At 33.0% G+C, this 24099-nt stretch overlaps 1 protein-coding gene across 18 annotated transcripts in view; it reads right to left on the bottom strand.

The window, feature by feature from the left end:
* ROBO2 (roundabout guidance receptor 2) overlaps nucleotides 1-24099 on the bottom strand; it is a 1626757-nt gene that overhangs the window by 65434 nt on the left and 1537224 nt on the right. For all 18 annotated transcript variants that reach the window (XM_073891915.1, XM_073891920.1, XM_073891943.1 and 15 more), the window contains 5 exons: nucleotides 23429-23550; nucleotides 16293-16524; nucleotides 13276-13400; nucleotides 10758-10929; nucleotides 1244-1426 (listed from right to left, as the gene is read on the bottom strand). In XM_073891915.1, coding sequence (XP_073748016.1) covers nucleotides 1244-1426; nucleotides 10758-10929; nucleotides 13276-13400; nucleotides 16293-16524; nucleotides 23429-23550 — 834 coding nt within the window. The remainder of the gene's footprint in view (nucleotides 1-1243; nucleotides 1427-10757; nucleotides 10930-13275; nucleotides 13401-16292; nucleotides 16525-23428; nucleotides 23551-24099) is intronic.

Raw genomic sequence — 24099 nt, 5'->3', positions numbered from 1 at the left:
CCTGCTTTCTCCAGTCATGGAAATTTACTCTAATAGTAAATAATAACCTTCATTTTCATAAGATATGGACATGAATCACAATTCTATAATAGAAAGATCACACTTAAATGCTGTCAGATAACAAGCAAGACAACCAAATGGGTGCTATGCCTTTTATTTCACACTATTTAGATATTATCAGCGACTAAGAAGCCTACAAGCCAGAGCAGCTTAAAAGCTTAATAAACTATAAAGCTTCTGTCAAAATCAGTTATTAAGACATTTATAAACATTTAAACTTAAAGTTAAAACTAGAAATAGAAGATTGAATAAAATGCATCAAAAATTCTGAAGTGTTTGTAGGATGATGTTAAATTAAAATTGTTCCCTTGTACATTTTAGAAAGTGTGAAATATTGTGAGACAACATATTTTTATGATTGTTGTTAGAGGAAACACTTAAAATGAATTGCAATTAAAATTGGTATTGAACATAGCTTCAATACTGAGTTCATTCTTCAAATCACTGACTTGATAACTCCACTCCTCTCTGCCTTGGAAATGTTTTGAAGGCCACAATTTTTGACTTCCTTGAAATTTTGTTTCAGATTCTTAAGAAGAAAACATTTTTGCAAATAGCTAGAACATCTAGGATCTCCTTTTTTCTTCTTCTGCTTCTTTTTCTTCTCCTTTTTCTCCTTTCTAAAATGCTGATTGGTCACCTTGAAATAGACTAGGCTAGTAAATCAATTCATGCTTCATCAGTCTTATTAATTCTGATGAGACTTTTTCCCCTTGTTTTTATTTGCCATCTGGGACATTTCCTATTGTAACCTGCATCTTGAAATACTAGAAGCTATATTTCAAATATTTTCTTCCTGAGCATGTTAGTAATGATCTTGCCTAAATCCACTTCTCAGATAATGGCTTCATGGCATGCAGTCTGTGTGTGTGTGTGTGTGTGTGTGTGTGTTTTGAAGAACTAGCTGAGAAAAAATGGTTACACATTTATCCATGTGCACTCTTGTTAGGCTTCACTGGAGAAACAAGCAAAAACTTGCCTTATGGTCATAATGTGATATGGTGAGAAGAAATGCATTAAAGCATATTTATAATTTCATTTTACAGAGCAGGTGTTTACAACAAGCCAAAACATCCATTCATTCGTTCATTCATTCACTCACTCATTATTCAGTCCCATTCCCTCTCTTTCATCTCATCATGTTCCTAAAGACAGATTTTCTTAGCTAGAAATAGTCTCTTACCAGCGTAGTTACTGAGTCCCTTTCTCTTCTTTCTTCGCCAATACAACCAGATGCTAAAACCCATCAAAATTACCCAGCAGGCACCACCAATACCAGCTATAAAGGCTGGTTGCTTCACAACATCAGTGATTTGCTCAGTTATACTGTTATTGTTTTCAGTAATGACAACTTCATTACGTCCCCCTGTGGAAAAATAATAGTTTTAGTAAACATTATTATGAAAGTAAACACAGGAATTCATACATAGTGTACCAAACTAGAAAATTCTTATGAAGGCAGGTAATATCTGTGCTCTGATCCCATCACAATTATTGATAAGCATATTTTATAAATTTCAGAAGAAGCATATTTTATAAGTTCTGATATTTTATGAGTCTAAACTGTGATTAAGAACATGGCTTCTTTATGTTTTGGTTTATTATGAATAGATTCAGAACTGCTTCTTGATTTACTGCCTTATAAATAAGTACTAAAATAAGTGCTAGGGTGAAAAATAACATCAACTTCTCTTTAGTTAGGTGAAGTATGTTTTAATATAGTCTTGTTAAAATAAAAAAAATTACAACATTCGCAAAATTTGCAAATTTTATTTCCTCTATAGCACTGCCCAAATTCAAATGTTCATGTTTTAAAAATGTGTAATTTAATATTGTCCTTAATAGACTAACAAGGAGCTTATTTTGATCAAACACCCTTTAATTTTTTGGAATGTATTAAAACTACTATATAAAACAATGACAATTATGTACTTCATAGAGATTAGTATCTATAATTAAAATATGTATATGTCACAAAAAGGTAAAACTCAAATATTCCCTTAAAACTTAACTAATTTGAAAATCTGCTTGAAAGTTGAATTAAAAAGACAACTTTAATACTAAGGTCTATGTTACTAAAATAAACGTTTATATCTGGACTAATATTACTCTAGAAATAGTCATGGTTTTGGTAGTTTAGACCTTTCAGAGATAATTAAGAAAATCTTAATCCACATTTCAAAATAGGTTAAAACTTATGGAATCATAGTATCACTGAAAAGCAAAGATTTAGGTGTCTATTTAAAAGATTAAGATATTTATGCACTGGGAATTAAGTGATTTGTAATGTCAATATCATATCCTATTAATTACTAATCAAAAACTTTAAAAATAAATTGAAATCAAAATATAAGTGGCAAATTTCAGCATATCACATCACATGTATGATGTCCATTGTTTTAGTTATCATGGCATTACAACATATTAGAAAGAACATGGTCTTTGAAATTTCCTCTTTGGAGATCATCTCTGCCACTTACCAACTTAAATAAGCAATAACCTTATGTAGGGCACTTAATCTTTTCAAGTACCTGTTTCTGTTAGTTGGCAACAATACTATTTCAAATATTTGGGAGTATTATTTAAGATGATGTATGTAAAGAGGCTGATAAGAACACAGTAGTTTATGACACAAAATTATGACCCAAGTATGGGTAAGAGCCACTCAGGGAACTTCAGGGATGTAAGTTGTAAACTGTCTAGATGTGAGAGTCTCGAAAACCACAGATGATTTGTTTGACAGTTTCTCCTTTCTTCCAGGTCAAAGAATTAGCCAACATATCCCAGACTCACTTGTGGTTGAAGTGCAGCAAAGTGACTGAGTTATTGGATAATACTGCATAGGCATGTTATGCATACTACCTCTAGACTTGACCCATATACTCCCGTGACAATACTTGACATTCTTCTCTCTTTCCTAATGTTAAATAGAATGAAGCGATCTTTGGAGGATTCTGACCCCTGTAAGAGATGGCAGAGATACTGACTGGAAGGATTGAAGTTCCCTACATAACTCTGTGGAGTAGAAACTCCAACCTCCATTCTGCTAATCCATATTAGACTGGGCTATGAATAAGAAAAAGAAAAAAAAACACACAAAATTTTATTTTGTTAAGCCAATCAGTATATAGGCTTGTTTGTTATAGCTGTTAGCATTTTTCTTATACATACTTATATTCCATTTCTGAAATGTCTGTTGTGTTAAATTCCAGATGTAAAACCCAGATTCACTTATGTAAGAAACTTGCTTAATTTTCCCAATCTATCTGTCCTTAGTTATTATACATGTAAACTTAAATAAAAATATATTTAAAATGAACTCATATTTTCAATATGAGACATACATATAGCTGCTGATTTTTATAGCTATTAAGAATCACTAAAAAGAAAACAAACACATTATAGAACAAGGAGAAAAGAAAATTTGTCCTTCATTTGTGTAAAAGGTTCATAAAATATGATATTTTATATAGTTTAATATTTATGTTACCAAGGATGTATTACTGTTTCTTATGCTGCTGGTATATTTGAAACAATGTTGTCAGTTGGGCTAATTAGAGCATAGACAAGGGATGTGTGTGACCTGTAATGCTCCATTGTTCTTGCAGACAAAAAATATAATGAAATGTAATGTCTTCCTCCCATTGGAGAGTAATGAAGAACAAAACTAATTTGTTGGACTAAAAATTAATTAGACACATCAGATTCAATTGTACCTATTACTGTGAAAGTTTGCAGCTGTTCCACATATTATTACCAACTATATAAGGTAAGCACTAAATGGCCAAATGATTAAAGAAACAATAGCTATATTATTAAGCAAGATTACTGAAAATTATAAATCAAAGTAAATTTGTTATATGGCATACTCTTTGATGCTTATTTATGTAAATGTATGTGGTTGCATTTCTCTGTGTGTAAGTGCAATGACATAGAAGAACTATGGACACTTTGATGTAAAGTCATCTTACCAGTGGAAAATACAGACAAAAGAACAATAATGCTTTTAAACCTGTGTATGGCTATTTATTATATTTATATAATATTTTAATTAATATTCCTTTATTGGAACTTTCTGGAATGAAAGTGAAACTGAAAAGGAATAAATGAAACAGTACATAGGCTGGCATAAGACAAATCTAAAATTATCAGCCATAAATTACATCAAATGCCAATACATGATTTAATTAAAGCAAAGGGGAAATGAGGTAGAGCTTGAGTCAGTTCAAGTGCTGTTTCTAGTACTGAGCAGACAATAGAGAAAGCACAAATTGAAACAGAAAAAGGAGATTAGCCATCACTAAATCACTTTTCAACTAAGGAATAACAGTTGTGTGGATAAGGTTATCAGACAAGATGTTAAGGTAGATGTGCAGGAGTAATTAAAGAAACAATCAAAGGCTTCTTTAGTACAAGAGTAGATATTAAAAAGAAATAAATCTCGAGTATAAATAGCCTTTTCTGTGTTGAATTGTGCTTGTGTGTGTGTGTGCATGTGTGTGAGCATGCATTTATTCCAAGTGGTACAATTCTATTTGATCACATCTTGAACATTGCACATTCTAACTACACAAATCAGAGGTAGAAATATCATTTATCAGATTATTTTTTTTATTTCATAGAAAATTTGGAAACAGTTGTATGATATACTAAAAAAATAAAAGGTACTAATTATACAGTTGAAGACACTTAGTCTTTATAAAATAATAGAAACTTAAGCAAAACTTTCTATTTGATATAAATACTCTTAAGTTAGTTTTCCTTTTTTAAAATTATTATACAGTTGTTAAGTTCTTAATTCACATGACATGAGCTTGGTTAAATGGTATTCTTGTAATGTTTTACTTGCCTTCAAGTACAATAAATGCCCCAAATATTGTGAACAATACACATAGTCACTACAAAAAAAGAAGAAGAAAACTTTTCCTTACTTGAGAATTATACTTCTTAATAAAAATAAGAGAAAATACAGAAAAGAAAAATATAGATACTTGACAATCTGGGTTAGAAATATTCCATTTCATATATGTTATAGACAGTAAAAAAATTATAAAAACCCACAAAGCTTTGTTTACTTATCTAGGAGTTCTCACAGAAAACAATGCCCTTTAAGTATGTTTCATAAGCATTTTTAAGGGAAAACTTAATGGTTTACTTCTAAATAGCGTAATGTGTGTGTGTGTGTGTGTGTGTGTGTATATCAGTTAAATCCTTTTGGGTGTACCTGTATTTCTCTCTTATTACAATTTATTTTAGAAAATCTCAGAAGGGCAAGATTGTAGGTTCCCCTCAGGTTAAGAAATTAATTCCTTCTTTATGACTAATTAAGAAAGGGAAGGCAATTTAAAGAAAAGTTAATACTATAACTTTTTCTCTTTAATGCTTTTAATATATAAAGGAACAAAAACTTGGAGAATATAAAAAAATCAACAGTATGACTGAATGTTAAATCTCTTCATATACAATAAATATTTTGTAATAAGAAACAACTTCCCAGAAATTGGCAGTGTGCTCTGTGCACATCATTTCCAAAAACAAACAGAAATTAATGGGACTGGCACATTCTATTGTATCAAACTCTGGGTAAGTATTCTTAAAATATGCAAACTCTAGGAAGAATATTTAAAATATATTAAAGATACTAATAAGCAAATAAAAGCGGGAAGAACTGAAGGTATTTGTCCCTTGAAAGAAGGGGAATGAACCAGGGGAAATCTGCACTTACGAGGCTTTCTTTTCCCCTTAAAGATTTCAAACCATACAGTGCTAGGCAGCTAGAACCCAAACAGAAAACCTCAACTGTATTGCTATGAGGTGTCAGAGGATACAGTTCTGAGATGACAGAGTGACTGAAAATTTTCACTCGGAAGCCATGTGAAAGAGCCATGTGAAAGCGATGTTTCCAACTCTTTGTATGAATTTCCCCTCAATCATAAGATGAACTCTTAACTGTGCATGCAGAATGAAGACTCCAAGAATCTGGTGAATATCAAAAGCCAGAAGGCTGAAAATGCTGAACAGACTTTTCAGCTGATGTTCACTGTAGAGAAAATTGTGTTTAAACCTTGAATTTCATCAAGTTGGGAAACCAGATCAACATAGTAGGCTTTTCACTGAAGCCTTTAAGGGCCATGACTTAGAAGTAAAGGTCAAACTGAGATTTTGCTCTGAGAAAAAGGTCAAAACATAAACAGTCCCATATTAACAAAGGTAAAATCCAAGTTCCCACAAAGTCAAGGCGATCGACTCCCTTTAGAATAAAACCCAACGTTCTTTAGAAGATCACAAAATTTTATGGTATGCATCTGCAATGTATAGTATACAGTAAAAAACTACTAAGCAAGCAAAAACAAGCAAAATAACAACAGCAAAAAAAGAAAGAAGAAAAAAAAAGGAAGAGACAACCAAAGTTCAAGAGAAAAAGTAATCAATAGAAATAGACCATGAGATGACACAGATGTTGAAATTAGGAGAAAAGGACTTTAAAGTAGCTATTACAATAAATGAAACATGTAAAAGAAAACAAATGGAAATTCTAGAACAGAAAAGTATATTATATAGAATTAATAATTCTGTGAATACTTCCATTCCTGCCCATAAAGAAATAACAGGTATGGGACATGTAATCCCACCATAAATAAGTTGAAAAGTAGGCAAAATATGTAAAACAAAAGGGCAGGATTGTGAGAAAGGGAAAATAAACAAGGGAGATCTTACTATTTTCATAGCTTTCGATCTGAAGACAATACTAAAGTGTGATGCAGTGAAGGGGAACCCAAACGTGGCTAAACAAAATTCCTGAGTTAAAGAGATAGAGGAACTCAGGGAGATTGAGGAAATTGAATTTATAGAACAGAATATCTGACAAAAAATGAGTAACATTTTGAGTAACAAAATTTTTTTCTTAGTTTTTAATTTACTTAAAAGATAAAGATAACTAATGGTTTAAAGCAAAGCAAATAATAATAATACTTTAGTTTGTATATTGGTGTTTACTACATGTATAAGAGTAAAACTATAACAATAGCAAAAATATTGAGAGGAATGAAAATGGAATTATATCTTTTTAAGGTCTTGATAGGCAAATCCTAGAATAACCATTATTAAAAAAAAAAAGTTATACCTAAGAATCCAATAGTAGATATAAAATAGAATACAGAACATTACTCAATTCATCCAAAAGAAATTAGGAAAACAGGAACAAATTCAGATAGAAAATAAATAGCAAGATGGTAATTCTAAGTCCAAGTGCATCACTAATTACATTTAAGTTATTGGTCTAAACATTCCAATTAAAAGGCAAAGATTGTCATATTGAATTTAAAACAGACTTAACATGCAATATAAATATAGAAATGTACAATTTCTCTGTAAAAGGATGGAAACAACACAAGCCATGAAAAACTTATAATATAATGTAGCTATACTAATCTTAGACAAAGTACATTTCAGGACAAAGAATCTTACTAGGTAATAAAGTGGGGCATTCCATAATGATAAAGGTAAGTTCCTTAATAAGACATAACAATCCTAAGATGTATCTTAAAATAAGTAGCAAAATATATGAAACAAAAACTTATAGATGGAAGGAATACCAAAATCTTTAATTATAATAAATTTCCAGACTCCTTTCTTACTAATTGACTGAATAAACAGGCAGAAAATCAGTAAAGACCTGAATGATACTACCAACTAATTTGACATGACATTTATAGAAGACTCCACTCCAGAACAGAAAAATGTACATGCTTTTCAAACGCACAAGGAACATTCCCTAAGAACAAATGTTGAGCCATAAAATAATTGTCCATATTTAAAAGACTAAATTCATACAATGTACATTTTCTAACCACAGTGGAATTCAATTATAGATCAGAAAGAAAAAGCTGTTGTGAAATCCCAAAATATTTGGAAATGTAATAATACACTGCCAAACAACCTCTACAAAGAAAAAGAAATCCTTAGGTGAAGAGAAAGGTATTTTCAACATTGTGATAAATGGAAACATAACACCTCAAAATGTGTAAGATTCAGCTGAAGATGTGTTTAGTAAGAAATGTATAACTTTAAATTCCTGTATTAGAAAAGTTCAAATCATTGATATAAATTTCTATCTTAAGAAGCAACAAAAAGAAGAAAAAATAGCAGAAATTAATTAGAAAGCAAATAAAACTAGCAAAGCCAAAAGTTTATAATTTGAAAAGATTAAAAACATTGATAAATCCTTATCAAGACTGCTCGAAATTGAAGGGGGGGGCAAAAAAAGGGGGAGAAGAAAGAGAAAGAGAGAGGAAACACAAATTCTCCACATAAGAATAAAAGAGATGAGGGGTGCCTAGGTGGTTCTGTTGGTTAAGTGTCTGCCTTCGGCTCAGGTCATGATCTCAGGGTCCTAGAATCAAGCCCCGCATCAGACTTCCTGTTCAGCAGGGGTCTGTTTCTCCCTCTCACTCTGCCCCTCCTCCCTGCTGTGTTCTCACTCTCAAATAAATAAATAAATAAAATCTTAAAAAAAGAGTAAAAGAGATGACATTACTACACATCCTGAAACACTACAATTAAAGGGGATTATAAATAAAGAGATAATGCAAATATGCAAATAAGCATATAACAATAAATTCGACAACTTAGATAGATCAGACAAATTCACAGACGGCAAAACCAAAAATCCATTTAACACAACCAACACAGGAATAATAACAATTCTAAATAAATGCAAATTCATAAATATAAACAGAATCCACAAAGAAAACTCTAAGCACAGATATTATAACTGATTCTAGAAAGAATTTAAGTAAGAAATAAAAAAAGCCCCACAAAAACTCTTAGACTATAGCAGAGAATGGGATATTTCCCAACCCCTTTTACAAGGTTAGCCATCTTGATTCTAAAACCTGACAATGACATTAGAAGAAAACTATTGATCAATATCCCTCATGAAAATTGATGCAAAATTCTTTACCAAATGTTAGCAAGTTAGATCCAGTAATATCTGTAGAAAACATAGTATATTTTGGTCAAGTACGATTTATCCCAGGAATGCAAGGTTTATTCACCTTTGAAATGACTCAACAGATTTTAACATAGTAACACAAATAAGAAGAAAGGAGACAGAATATTGTTTGAATACACCCTGAAAAAATATGTCACAAGTAATAAAATAAATGAGGGGAGTAAGGTCATAAGATGAAAGGGTAATATATAAAAGTAAGTTTATACATAATATAGAAAAGTAGAAAAGGAAATTTAGAAATATAGTTATAAAAATCAAATAGGGAAAAGTTTAATAAAACATGTGCTGATACACTTAGGAAAATAAATAAGCCTAACTCTCAAAACACATGCAATTACTTTAAGATGAATTATAGCCATAAGCATAAGAGCTAAAATTATAAAGCTGCTAGAAGAAAATCTAAGAAAATATCTTCACTATCTACAGATAGGACACAATTTCTTAGAAAGCACTAAACTTGAAAAATTTTAAAAATTTGCTAATCAAAAGACATTATTAATAAAAGAAATAGGGAATCCATAGACCAGGAGAAAATATTTGCAATAAAAAATATATTGTATCCAGAATGTATCGGTTCTCCTATCCAGTAAAAAGAGACAAACAACACAGTTTTAAAAAGGCAAAGACTTGGAAATTGTACGAAAGAAAATATGTGAATGGCCAATAAAACACATGTAATGTTGTTCAACATCATTAGTCATCAAAGAAAACTGAAGTAAAAACAATAGTGAGGTACTCTTTCATACTCATTGGAATGACTAAAATTATGGACTGGCAACATCAAATGTTGACAATGGGGTAGAAAAACTGCAAGTCATATTCTTTGCTAGTGAAAGTATAAAATTATACAATAATATAAAGAAGTGTTTACAGTTTCTTATAAACTATATCAATCCTATACCCCAAAATTCCACATCTAGGTATTTCTCCAAAGGAAATAAAAACATATGTCCTCAAAAAGACTTACACAGGAATGTTCAAATTCCCTCAAGAGAAAAGCAGAGAAACAAAATAAGATATAATCACCCAACTGAATACTGCTCAGAAACAAAACATAAGAATTGCATGATACATACATGGGTAAATCTCAAAAACACTGTTTAGTGAAAGAAGCCAGACACAAAATATTATATTCTCTGTAATTCCATTTACATATATTTCAAGAACAGGCAAACAAAATCAATGCTAATAGGGAACAATTTTCTGTAATGATGATAGTAGATTTAATAGGGATTTCTTCTTCAGGATAATATATTTGGATTACAAAGTTTCTTTTGGCCTTGTTTCTGGTTAAATTTTGACATTTTTTCTCGCTTAGAGGATTTGAAACATAAAGCACTTTCTTCAGTAACTGCCTCATTTCCTATTTTATTTCAATGACATCAAAATTGCTAATGAAATTATTGATTAAAAATCATTTTCAAACCAACTTTCAGCATTTAAACACTTAGTGATTATAATTTAAAGAAGTTTCTGGGAAACTTAAAAGCACAAGAAATTGCTAATTATTTTATAAAAAACCCGAGTCAGTCAACCTATTTGCCTATATGATGAGTGCACCCTATCACTCATTGCTGCATATCCACTGTTAGGATACAGATTAAAAATATCATCTACCTTGTTACCAGTTGGCTAACTCTGAAGCCCAGGCCACAGAGACATACCCACCAACGATTATACTCACCAATGATTATTGGTTGCGGCTCACTTTTTACTCCAACCCCTGCACTCGTGCTAGCTGCAACCTCTACCCGGTATTGAATACCTGGGAACAATCCACCAATTATCACAGATCGAATGGCTGCATCCACAGTTTTGTTGATATGGAATCGTGTTTCATTCCCCAGGCACCAGATCTACAGAAATGTAAATGAATAACAAAAGAATATAAAACTATCCTTTCTGTTAAATTGATGACATATTTTTTTTTAATAGTGACCAATCTATTCTCTCGGCTTATAGAAGTATTTGTAAATGACATTTTCTAAAGCCTAATTTTTGCGGTTTATTTATCTATGTGTATGTGTTTGTGTGTGTGTGTATGTGTACGTATTAAAGGAAGACTATTAAGGGAAGCTAAAACTATGCCATGTTCCTTTATACCTTACAATCAACACTGAATGCTTATAACGTAGTGATTCCCTTAACACTTCTGGAAAGTGGTCCTTGGTTGCAAACAGTATTTGGGTATGGATTAAAACACATAAATGTCTCTGCTTAATTTATTTATCAAGGTTTATTATGCATATAATCTATTAAAATATGGTGATTATTAGTTGTAATATCCAAGAAATATTGGTGCACATCTAAGTAATTTATATTTTATTTAAGAAAATATTAACTTACCCAGAAGTAGTTAACAAGATTAATTGACCTAAGTTATAAGTATTGACTGAGATGAAATTAAAGCCAATATTTACACTGACAGAAATAAATCTCAATATTGATCAAAACATATGTACATATACACAGACACATGCATGAGAACAAACTGGTGGAAAGTCTTTAAAGACTGATGTGAAAGAACCCAGGCTTTTACTGCAAGTAAGAATCACATTTTAAGGCATACTTTGTCCTGAGATATGGAGATTTGTTACTGTCAAATGCATTATAAAAAGAATCATGTGTACCATGTACACATATTTGTATTCATAGTCTATAGTATTTTATAATCTACATGGAGATAAATAAGTGGGAACACACATGGTTTGTTTCTGAAACAGGTGAATTCCTGAAACATTTTATTTGAAATAATTCCTGTGAACTGTGTATTTCTTTTATTTACACAATGATATCTATGTTACTAATGAGGGAATATTTAGGCCTAACCAAAATATACACTTTGCTAGCAAAATAAGGCACTCTCATATGAATGAGAAAGCTTATAACTTATGACAAAAATTACCATGTTATAATCAAAATCGGTGTTTCAGTATATGGAAGTTTAGAAAATTTAGTTCCAAATGATACAAAAGTAAAATCCTAACCTCTTTAAAACACACACACACACCAGAATAGATCATTCTTTGCTATTAAAACAATGTGCCCCAATCCTTGTAAAATTTATACATATACATATATAATATTTATATGTAATTATGATACTGTAAAACACTTATTCTTATATTTCTTACAAATGTTTCTTTATAAAGTGATGGGAATAATTTTAGAGTAAGTGCTTGTACACATGGTTTCAGTAAGTTAATCATTCATTAATTTAAGAAAATTCTATTTTGAATTTTGTTTTTTCTTAGAAATAACATATTTCAATCTGCAATGTTTTCAGTGCAATAGTCAGCTTCATTTTACACAACAACTCTAAACTTTCAGGATGAGATGGGGCATTTAGCTTCTATTCTAATCTATCTAGCATGTTAATTGTTAGAATTCCATATACATTTATTAATAGCAAAATCATGGTTTTGAATTTTTATAAGGTTTAATGAGGTGTTTTACTATCATATGTGGTCTAATCACATCACAGCTAATCAGAATCTTATTTCCCAAAGTTAGACATCTTCTGTCTCTTAAACATCAAACATTGGCAGGAAAATAATGGATCTATAGTTTCTAAACAGCAACAAAATTATCATTTGAAAAATGAGATAATAAACTATTTTTATAAATTTTTTCATAATTTGGTTTTATAACGGCTCCCCTTTTTCAAGTGAAATATTTTACAAAGCCTCAATAAGTTGACCAAAGCAGGACTTAAGAGTGAGAGTTGGTGCTGCCCACCCTCCTATCCCCACCCCTACTCTCTAAACCTTGGAAGCATCTTTTTATGAGACCACAGTTTAAAAACATCCCTGCTAAGGCCCATTACACAGAAATTTAATAACAATGATACAGGATGTTTCTGGAATGAAGGCTTCACTACCTATTTGTACCCAATCTCTCTAAATCTCTGAGGTTCTGGAATCACACTCTACAAAAACCCCAACAAAACAAAACAAAACAAAAAAAACAAAACCACTCCACTGTTAGGGTTCACTTGTCCAAGTGAGTTTTTGTTATCTGTGTCTTGCAGTTAGGTTCCAATACCCTATGTATTTGTTTCTTTACTTGTCACACAAAGATAGAAAAATTACTCTACACTCAGATTCAAGAAGAGGGCTTCTGGAGATGAGCTTCATGCATGTGACCCTGAGACTTCTCTGGGAAGCTTTTTTGTGAGCCTTGCTTCTTCACCCAGGCCCTACCTTGTATTCTTGGATGATTCCATTCTGATGATCCGGAGGAGGAGGATCCCAGGAAACACTAATACTTGTGCTATTGTGGCTTCCAACTGTTAACACAGTGACAGACTGTGGAGGGGCACTTGGGGCTACAGAGGAAGCAATTAGGATAAACACAAACTGTAAGTCTTGATGTGCATTAATACTGCTTATAGAGTATGAATATAAAGACGAGAAGCAAGAGGTCTGGTCTCCAGTAGTTCCAAATTTGCATGTAGTGTTCAACAGTGACAGTTTTTTTAAATGTCCTTTAAATATAATGGATAGATTTAAAGCAAACACAACAGCTGTACTAATATGTGCTTGATAATAAATTTAACAGCTAACATTCTAATGAGGGCTTTCTGTATGGCTAGCACTGAGCTAAGCGTCATATTTAATGATGACATTAACCTCAAGAAGTAAAAACAACTCTTATCTCAGTTTTACAGAAAAGGAAACAGAAGACAACTGTAAGAGAGTTATCTAAGTCAAACATCAAGGCAGAATTTGAACCCAGGTATGTCTGGCTCTAGAACATTGATCCATTTGACTCCAATAGGCAGGCTTTCTTTCTGAAAAAAACACTCCTATCAAAAGTATTCTGAGAGAATGTATTCCAAATTTTCATCAACCATTATCTCTGAGTGGTATCATTACTTATCTTTTTGTTTTGTTTTGTGTTTAATAAATAAAACCAGAAACACAGCAATAAACTTCACCAACACAAGGAAAAAAATATTTTTCTTTTGTATTGGGAAAAATAATTGACTTATACATTGACTCATAATTTAAGATTTAAAACTAATTTTATATTGATTGGGAAGAAACTCTGAAGTTATAAATGAAAATAGTTCAGGTTGGGTCGAGTGTGAAATGGATAGATTTTGATTTCCAACAGTTCCCATCCTTTATGGTTTCTCCTATAACTAATTATAATCACACTGAGAAAAGATGAGTGAGAAAAAACTTCTGATTTTAGACTGCAGCATCTGCTCTCCAGTCTCTCTGAGAGCTGAAAAATACTAATTTTATAGGAAAATTTATCAATTCTCCTTAAATCTTTGAGTAAGAAAAACAAAATGAAATAACAGTTGAAACAAAATTCAAAGAAATTTGTAGTACTAAAGGATTTTTATGTAAAAGGATCAATGCTTTCATAATTCTATAGAGTTTAGTCCTTGGAACATATGTACAATTGAATGGTAAAAGATATGTTAAAAGCCTATCAATTAAGTCTCGCATGTTTCATAAATTTGTCACTGAGGTATGCCCACACGTGCACTGAGATATAGGATATATACAGACACATTAGCACAGTATTGCTCTGTATTATTCCTCTGATAATATTGCTACAAAATATGGCACGAAGACATAAATCTAACCACCTGTTCACCAGTTTTGTAGTTACTAAGTAGATTGCATTGAAAAATAACATTTGAAAACAGGTTTCCCATTTGCCTTGCTGCTGGCTTGGAGAGAATACCATGCCTGCTTCCTGACGGGTCAATTATACCAGTGTTCAACTTCTACCAATGTGAAGGAACCCGAACCACTGCTCATCATTCCCACACATAGCCCAGCTGAGCTCCATTTGTTACCTTCAGAAGGCCACATACACTGTAAAGGAACGCATACCGAATGGTGAGAGATGTCTAATCCAGAGGAAAAGTTTAACTGCAATGAAATTCATTTTTGGAAGTGTGCTTCAAATGTAGCATTCTACATTAAATTCACCCACTCCACTCATTAGTACTACACATTTTCAACATAATGTAGAATTTAATGGTGGATGAAGATATTATTATTAATTTTTAGTAATTTTTTCTTTACATATCCTAAAAGTTGATTAATGTCTTTAAAGATATGTACTTCTGTTCATGTCAGTGTATCACAGCATAAACCAGTGTGGACAGAACATTTTCACTGTGATGCTGATCATAAGATATGTGCAACTTAAAAGCTCTTTTGTCAAACACAGACATCTATGGTAGCATAGGTAACCTATACATATTTTCTTAAGATTGTTCTCATATTGATTTATGAAATATGGCTTTTTGCCAGGAGCTGTGTAAATAAAATTAGTCGAAAAGCAGAAAATGGGGGTGGGGGGTTATTACACTTGGCATCTGACTTTTTGTACTTTGATAGTACCATTTATTATAAGCCTCTAGTTTAGGGAAGGAGACATATAGTACAGAGACTGGTTCAAATCTACATTAATTTCATGTCCATCACTAGTTGACTTTAAAGTATCTGTGTGCAAGAAGGTTTCCAAATGGGGGAGGGGGAGAAAATGTCACTAGTAAGAATCCTATTGCAAAGGTGCAAGTGGCCCTCTGATCAGAAATTATGAGTCAGCCTGGCAGAGCCCACGGGGAAGGAGGCTTATAAAAGAAAATGTTATGCTTTACTACATCAAAAACAGGAAAGTGACAATGAACAGCCTGCATTCTTGAGTTTCCAGTAACCTGTCCTTATTTAATGAAGCCAAATGAACTCAATCCATGTTAAGAAAAAAAATATGGGAAAATATTGTAATCAAATTCCAGTGTACTGGCAAAATTTGGAACAAATGGTTACTTAAGAAAAAGATCCCATTACTCAAATATCATTTTTTTTAAAGTTCTCAGACTCTATGAGATTCTCAGAATAAAAAGAGAAAATGCCACTTCTTGACTTCACTTTTTATATTCTCTCTTGCTATTCCTCTAAGGTAGATGATAAACTAGAACTTCAACAGAATTTGTCTTGGGACTCCTGGGTGGCTCAGTCGGTTAAGTGGCTGTCTACAGCTTGGATCATGATCCCAGGGTCTCGGGATCGAGTCCCGCACTGGGCTCTTTGCTCAGCGGGGAGCCTGCTTCTCCCTTTGCCTGCCACTTCCCCTGGTTGTGCTCACTCTCTCTTTTCTCTCTGATTAAAAAAAATAAAATTAAAAAAAGAAAAAGAAATTGTCATTATGGTTTAAGTTGGCTTTTGTTAGAAATCTGAATACTGACCTTCTTCAGTAGTACGAACTATTTTAGATTCACTGTCCATTCCTTGGAACTCATTAAAATATGGTCGAACTTTAATTTCATAAGTCACCCCCTTTTTCAGGTTGACTAAGACAGCACTTCGCTCAGTTGGGACTTTGGCATCTAAATTCTGCCATGTTGATGTAGCCTGCAGGCCTGAAGTCTGACGATACATCACTCGGTAGCCTTGAATAAACTGGGGTTGGCGATCAACCTGAGAAACACAGCAAAAAGCTTTTGAAACCAAATGGAAATATTTTAGACATGACAATGAAACCACCCATTCTCATTTCTCTTGTCCCTATTTCAGTCTTCGTCATTATCATCTGTGTGATGCCATTGCTTTGTAATTCATCTCCCTGCTTCTAATTTCCAATTCCAATTCTGAGTTCACATGATTTCCAAAATGAAGAGTGGGACAACTCTCTCTCCTGCTTAAAATACTCCATAGTATCTAAGATGCTTACTTAATTCAAATTCCTTGAAATAGCACAAAGGCCTGACAGGCCTAGACCTGCCCATTTGTCTAGCTTCATTTCTCATCATCCTTTTCCTATATTCAACAGTTCCTATTTTTATGGTTGGATATGTAATGTGCTATTGCTCAGGAATTTCCATTCTTTTTTCTTTTTTTTAAAGATTTTATTTATTTATTCATGAGAGACAGAGACAGACAGAGAGAGAGGCAGAGGGAGAAGCAGGCTCCCAAGGAGCAGGGAGCCCGATGCGCGACCTGATCCCAGGACCCTGGGATCATGACCTGAGCCGAAGGCAGACGCTTAACCATCTGAGCCACCCAGGCGCCCAGGAATTTCCATTCTTATCTTTTGTCCATTCATTAATACCTTCTCTCACTCCAATCATTTTTTGAGTTCCTACCAATCAAGTTACTGGTCAAGTTACATTCATAACTAATATCCATAAACACATGTTATGAATGACATGGACAAGGAGCTAAGGAAGACTGGAGGGGAGAGGAAGCTGACAGAATCAGGAAGGGGAGAAAGCATTTCCCTGAAAAAGAACAAGTGCTGAGATCTGCAAGGAAAGTAAGATTATTTATTCCAGAGGAAGAAGTGTAGAAACAGCCCATATAAAATCCATATGCCTGGAGGAAGTGTATGGGAAGATGAGGAGTTGTGAAGTTAGAGCATCTATTTTAAAGGCATTTGAAAAGCTTATACCCACTAGCAAATATTAAATGAAAGACTTATTAATTTATCAGTTTCTGGCTCCTTCAAGAGTCTCACTACTGGCACAATTTCACAACTTTCTTGATCCTTTCATTCACATAAAGTTACAGAAGATAAGCAGCTGTTTTTAATGAAAATCAGATTTTAAATCTGAACACTCATATCAGATAAAAATGTGAAAATGCTGTTTGTTCATTCATAATAATTACATGAAAAGTGAATATATAAAAATGCAAGCTAAAAATAAAACATGTCCTTACATATTTATTGAACAGTCTCTATTGGAGTTTTACCATTGTTTCATTTTCAGAGTGAAAAGGATTTTTAACTTTAAAAATTTTTTAAATGTCTTGCCCTTTTTCTAGAATTGCTTGATTTAAACAGTAACTATCACAGAAACTTCTTCAATTAATTTCCCATATATTGTAGCTTAGTAGGCATATTCTAAGAAGCTTTTAACTTGACAAATTTCACTTTCAAATACAATGTAAAATTTAATGGAGAAGAGATGGAAAAACCTCATTTCAGGAAGTTAGGGGAGAAAAGAAATAGAGGAGATGATGAAAATGGTTATTTCAACTTTTTAAAAATTCCTTATACAACTGTTAACACATTATGAATAAAAGGTATTATCTCATGTATTAACTTCTTTTTTAAGATTGATTTATTTTAGAGAGAGAGAGAGAGAGCGAGCACACATACATGACTGGGGTCAGGGCCAGAGGAAGAAGAAGAAAGAAACCCCAAGCAGACTCTGCGGTGAGCACGGAGCCCCACTCGGGGCTTGATCCCACGACCCTGAGATCAAGACCAGAGCTGAAATCAAGAGCTGGACACTCATCCGACTGAGCCACCCAGGCGCCCCAGTCCCACGTATTAACCTCTAACATTTATTCTTTAGTTGGAGCATTTTAAAATTATTTTTAAGTGGGAGCAGGAAACTTAAAAAACCCAAAACCTCAATCAAAAGACAGTGGAACAAAGGGACATTTTTCTATATTTAGAATGTCCAAGCTAGAGAGTCCATGAAGCCGGTGGGCCTGAGCATATGTGTTTCTATGTATAGCTCATTCCAGCTTTGCAGATGAGTCTTAACAACTAAGAATTCCTTCACCCACCTGACAGCATTCTTACCCTCAAAGATTCTCTGGAATTAGTACTACACTTGTATGAGGTTCTGTCAAGAGAAAGTTCGCCCAGCTCTGATGACAAAGCTCATGATCTTTGAATTCTCATCCATGCTACCAGTTGTATTTGTACCAACAGACGTAGTTTTTCAAAAGCCATTGTTCTGACATTACAAAGCAAGGCAACTCAAAAGCAAAAATTAAATTTATGAGAGCCAAAGAGAGATGCCTTTAATCAAAACTGTCAATGTTCAAAAATTCCTTGCAGCATATGTTAAAACAACATTGAGCTGGCATTTTATAAACTTCTCTGCATTCGCTTTAAGTGAATTTATATACTGAAAGAAAGACATAACTCACAATAATAGCTTGTTAATACTGAAAGAAGCAAGCTGTGTTTTTAAGAAGAACATTAAGCAGCTGTTTCCAGATGAAGAGAGTCTGTAAATCAGGGTAAATTGGTTTTATCCATGTTTGGTTTTCATTAATTAAGTGTTTTAGGGACTTTATGAAGCTAATGTTTACCACACAACATTGCCTTGCTCACTTCATTGTACACTGCTTTCAACCAGTATATTCTAATGGCCTACTTAATAACCAAATAGTTTAACTTGATTTTGTGCAGTTGCAGTACATTCTTTTTCAGAAGAAAATTTGTTGTTACAGGTGGAAGCAAAAATGAAAATGCTGAATATTACCTTTAAAAAAAAATAGGTGGAACTTTTATTGGATATGTGTTCCACACCACTTACTCGTAGAGCACATTTTGACAGGTGGTCATTTTCAAGTTAAACCATATGCTTGTTACTAGTTTTATTAACATTCTGTTTATAAGAAGGAGGATTTTGTTTAGTGTTGATTATAATCAGAGTCTAGCCACAAATCCAGGGGTTTGTAGAATTTTAAAAAATTTGTATTTTCTGAAGTATGAATAAAAAAACGTTGTCTTAAGGAAAAAAAGTAAATGATGAAGCAAGTTTCCATTGTCCAGTCATAAGGTCCCAACTGAGTTATAGCTCAGCCTTTTAAATTTTCTGAGTCTCAGTTTTCTTAATTCACTCAATAATATTCATATTACAAGGGCCTGGATACAATTAAGTGACTATTATAAGTTAAAGAACTTTGCAAGTTTCAGGGATGCACAATGATAAAGCATCACTGTTAAATAAGGGATAGACTTTAAAAAAGGGGTCCATATGTGACCCGAGGGTAGTGCATTAAAATGTGCACTACTGTTCCATTAAAGCCACATTCTATTAAAATGTGTAAGTGCTTACCACCATCTTTTCTATTTAAAAAAAAATCCATCTAAACTAAAAACTCAAAGTGAATTTTCTTTGTTGGGCTTAGCCTGCTAAGGACTGATCTGGATGAAGCTGAGTTCTGAAATTCTAGTTTGCCAATGTATGATGTTAAAAGGGCAAAAGATTGGTGATTCTTTTTGTCCTTGAACAAAAACAACCCCCCACACACACACTAGAATAACCATTTTTTTATTTTAAATTTTTTAAGAATAACTGCTTTTTTAAAAATAAGAGATTTATTCCTATTTTCTTTGTGAAACAATCATTTCTTACCATTTTTGCCTACCCTTGTTATAAGAGCAGTCACTTTTAGAAAGCAGCCCTGGCTAACTATTGTTACTTCAAGATTAGCCTTGGTAAACCACCTCAGCTGGCCCAAGTCTAACTACCTAGGTTGGGGAATATATTTCTCTCCTCCAATAACACATCTGTAACTCAAATATTAACAATGCAATACTTTAAAGAACATACACATTTAGCAAGCTGAAAATATGGCATAGAAATAAAACATTTGGTTATAATTTCTTTGGCAACTGACCACACCCCTAGTCCGACTTTATTTCACTAAACTGACCTCTCAAACACATACTTAATTTCATGTGTAGCTACAAATTCATGGGGAACAATACCCTGTGATATAATTGAACACTTTCTTTTTTAAAACAAAAATACAAATGTATAAAAACAACTGATTTGATCATTCAACAGACTGTTAGTGAAGGGGTATTTTATACTAGATGCTCTGCTCAGAAAAAACAAAAATGAAAAACATGGACTCCAGACTCACAGAACTCCAGCTCACAAGAGAGAGAGATATATGCAAACTAGTAATGACAAGCTTCGTGAGATACAGAGATTAATATGACAAGGTTCCTCTCCTGTTAGAACTCCCAGACTACAGACCTGCAATTTTGATCTAATTTGATTTATTCTTTTAAACTTACTGACTTTTAAAGTGATTAACTTCATAAACATAATGACTTTGATTCTTACCCAAATAATTTCTACATTTAGAAGCAGCTTAAAAGAGGCCCCTTCAAAACTCCCAACAGAGCAGAGAAGACTTTTCAATTGAGAGTGAGGAAAATCTGCTATTAAAAATACAGTTATTTCCTTGGCTTTGCTAGGTTTATATTTGGTCAAAGTTATAGAGAGATGGAAGAGACAAGGCAGATAATACCCCTACTGTGCCAATGGAAAAATGGTGACGTCATTTTGTAGGCACCCTCCATGGGAACAGGAGAATAGGAATTATTATATGCAGAAAGCAGAATAAACCTATGCAAAATAATGTTAAAAACAGAATCAGAAACAATGTAATCTTAAATAATTACTCTTAAAATATTATAAACTTAGTCTTAAAACTTCTGCCTGCTGCTCCCCCAGCTTGTGTGTGCTCTCTCCTCTTTGATAAATAAATAAACAAAATCTTAAAAAAAAAAAAGAAACTTGGAATCAAAAAGCAGAAGATGAGAATCCAATTTCTTACTTAGTTGTTCTACTATAATAAAACAACAATAATAACAATAGGGACATAATTATAAATACTTTCCAATTAATATCATAATTAAAGTAAAAGATTTCCTAGGTATCCCTAACTCAAATGTCCATTACTTATACAATGTAGAAGATCTATGACATACACAGAGGGCTTAACGAAGGATTTTTAGAGGTTATAATAGAGAAATCTTAGATATAAATGAGAAGTTGGCACTGGCTATACTATGCTTGGGGAAGAACATTACCTGGCTCTTCTCAAAACAGAGACATATAGACACAAGTGTTAGTATCCTCTAGTGTGGCTATTTTTATGCTATTTATTTTTACCGCAGTGGCTATCAAGTGATCAAAACATTTTTCATTTTGATATAACAGTGGGCAGGTTGACATTTAATAACACATGGAATTGAATAGTCTCAGTGTATATTAAAATAACCAATTTATTTCTTAAAATCCATTAGTTTTTTACTATCTAAGTCAAATTATTAAAATTATATTCATGTTTTGGTGTTATTACATGAGATACAGCTAAAGGAATGTACAGATGATTTATTTAAATTCAGAAGAAAACTTGGTCAAATTAAAATTTTTTGTGCTTCAAATGACATCATTAAGAAAGTAAAAACCAGGGCACCTCGGTGGCTCAGTCAGTTAAGCATCTGCCTTTGACTCAGGTCATGATCTCAGGGTCCTGGGAATGAGTCTCACATTGGGCTCCCTGCTCGGTGGGGAGGCTGCTTCTCCCTCTCCCTCTACCCCCCCCCCACCATATGCACGCTCTCTCGCTCTCTCTCAAATAAATCTTTAAAAAAAAAAAGAAAGTAAAAACCAACCCACAGACTGAGAGAATGTATTTATAAATCATATATCTGATAAGGAGTTTGTATCCACTTTATAAAAAACACAAGTCTATAATAAGGACAAACAACCTAACTTAAAAATGAGCAAAGAATTTGAATAGACATTTCTCTAAAGAAGATACACAAATGCTCAAGCATATGAAAAGATGGAAAATATCATTAGTCATTAAAGAAATGCAAATAAAAACCACAAGGATATACCACTCCACACCCACTAGAATGGTTAGAGTAAAAAAGACAGAAAATAACAATTGTTGAGGAGGATGTGAGAGAATCTGGCAAGGATGTGGAAGAAACTGGAAGTTTCAAATATTGCTGGTGGAAACATAAAACGGTAGAATCACTTGGGAAAACATTTTGGCAGTTTATCCAAATGTTTGAGAGTTATCATTTTACTCAGCAATTCCTAGGTAGATACCAAGAAAAATGAAAACATATGTCAACTTGTTCTCAAATGTTCATGGCTCCCTGATTCATGTTAGCCACAACTGGAAACAACTGAAGAGTGCATCAGCTGATGAGAAAACAGAGGATGTGATATGTCTGTATATCACATATACAGATAGAATGCTATCCAGGAATAAAAAAGAACAAAGTACTGATAGATATTATAATATGGTTGAACCTCAAAAACATTAAATTGAGTGAAAGAAGCCAGACAAAAGATGACAAATTGCATGACTGCATTCATAGCAAAGGAATAGGCAAATCTATGACAGAAAGTAGATTAGTGGGTGCAAAGGACTAAAGCAGGAGGAATGGAGGAAGCACACTGCTAATGAACGCAGGGTTAAATCTTCAGATGACGAAATGTCCTAAAATCCGATTCTGATGATGATTGCACAATTCTGCAAACAGACCAAAAACAGAGTTGTACATTCTAACTCTGATATGTTAATTATATCTCAATAAAGCTATTAAAAAATAGGAAGATGAAATATACCATGGTTCTATTGCAATTGATCTATTTTTATTCTACTCTTTTATTCTATGGAATATTTTTCTTTTTTGCCCTTGATTACACCTTGATTTTAAATGGTGAGGGTTTCCATTACTATTTGTTTGTGGATTCAGTTTTTCCTTCTTTGGTTTGTTTTCTTAGAGGAATAAAAGAAACTGCCTTTGAAAACTTACCGTCCACGTGACTTGAACAGTGGTGGGGGTCAACACAACTGGAGTATGAAGACGGACAATGACATCTCCTAGTTCTTTCTGTACTTGTCTATGGTCCACTCCTTGTGCTGGTGGGCTGATATCTACAGAGATAACCATTCCCAATATTTAAAAATTCCTAGTAAAATTTCAATGTATATTATACAAGCCATTATTATCAGGTGATTAGAAATAATCGCAGGGCAAAAAACTAAAACCCTTTGTGACAAAAAACATTAAGGCATATTTATATACATACCATCCCTGCTAGGACATAATTTGAGAGATGATATTTATTTTTACTAAAATAATATTAATATAAGTGTTTGTAATCTCTCACTCCCTTCAAATACATTGTTGTGGAAGATCTATTATTTGCTTATTAAAGAATAAAGTATGTGCCACAAGACCTCTCTAGAATCATCAGTTTTCTATAGCTGTTGGCATATGGAAGGACTTTCCTGAGTAGTTAATGGAGCTATATCTGAAAACTGCCGTTTAAGAATTCGTTTAATCCCTTGTCCCAATTGGTAGTTTGTATGTTCTTACTCCTTGACCTATTCTAGACTGGAAGCATGGGAAGGAAAGTAATCAGGGAGACTTGGGAAGTGAATTATATCACTAAAGGTTAACAAAGTGAGGGAAGGAAGGGG

The sequence above is a fragment of the Callorhinus ursinus genome, unplaced genomic scaffold, assembly GCF_003265705.2.
Source record: "Callorhinus ursinus isolate GAN/ISIS: 27379988/994484 unplaced genomic scaffold, GSC_fseal_2.0 scaffold1, whole genome shotgun sequence".
NCBI lineage: Eukaryota > Metazoa > Chordata > Mammalia > Carnivora > Otariidae > Callorhinus > Callorhinus ursinus.
Note: the sequence above shows the minus strand (reverse complement) of the source record. Positions and strands in the feature narration are given on the sequence as shown.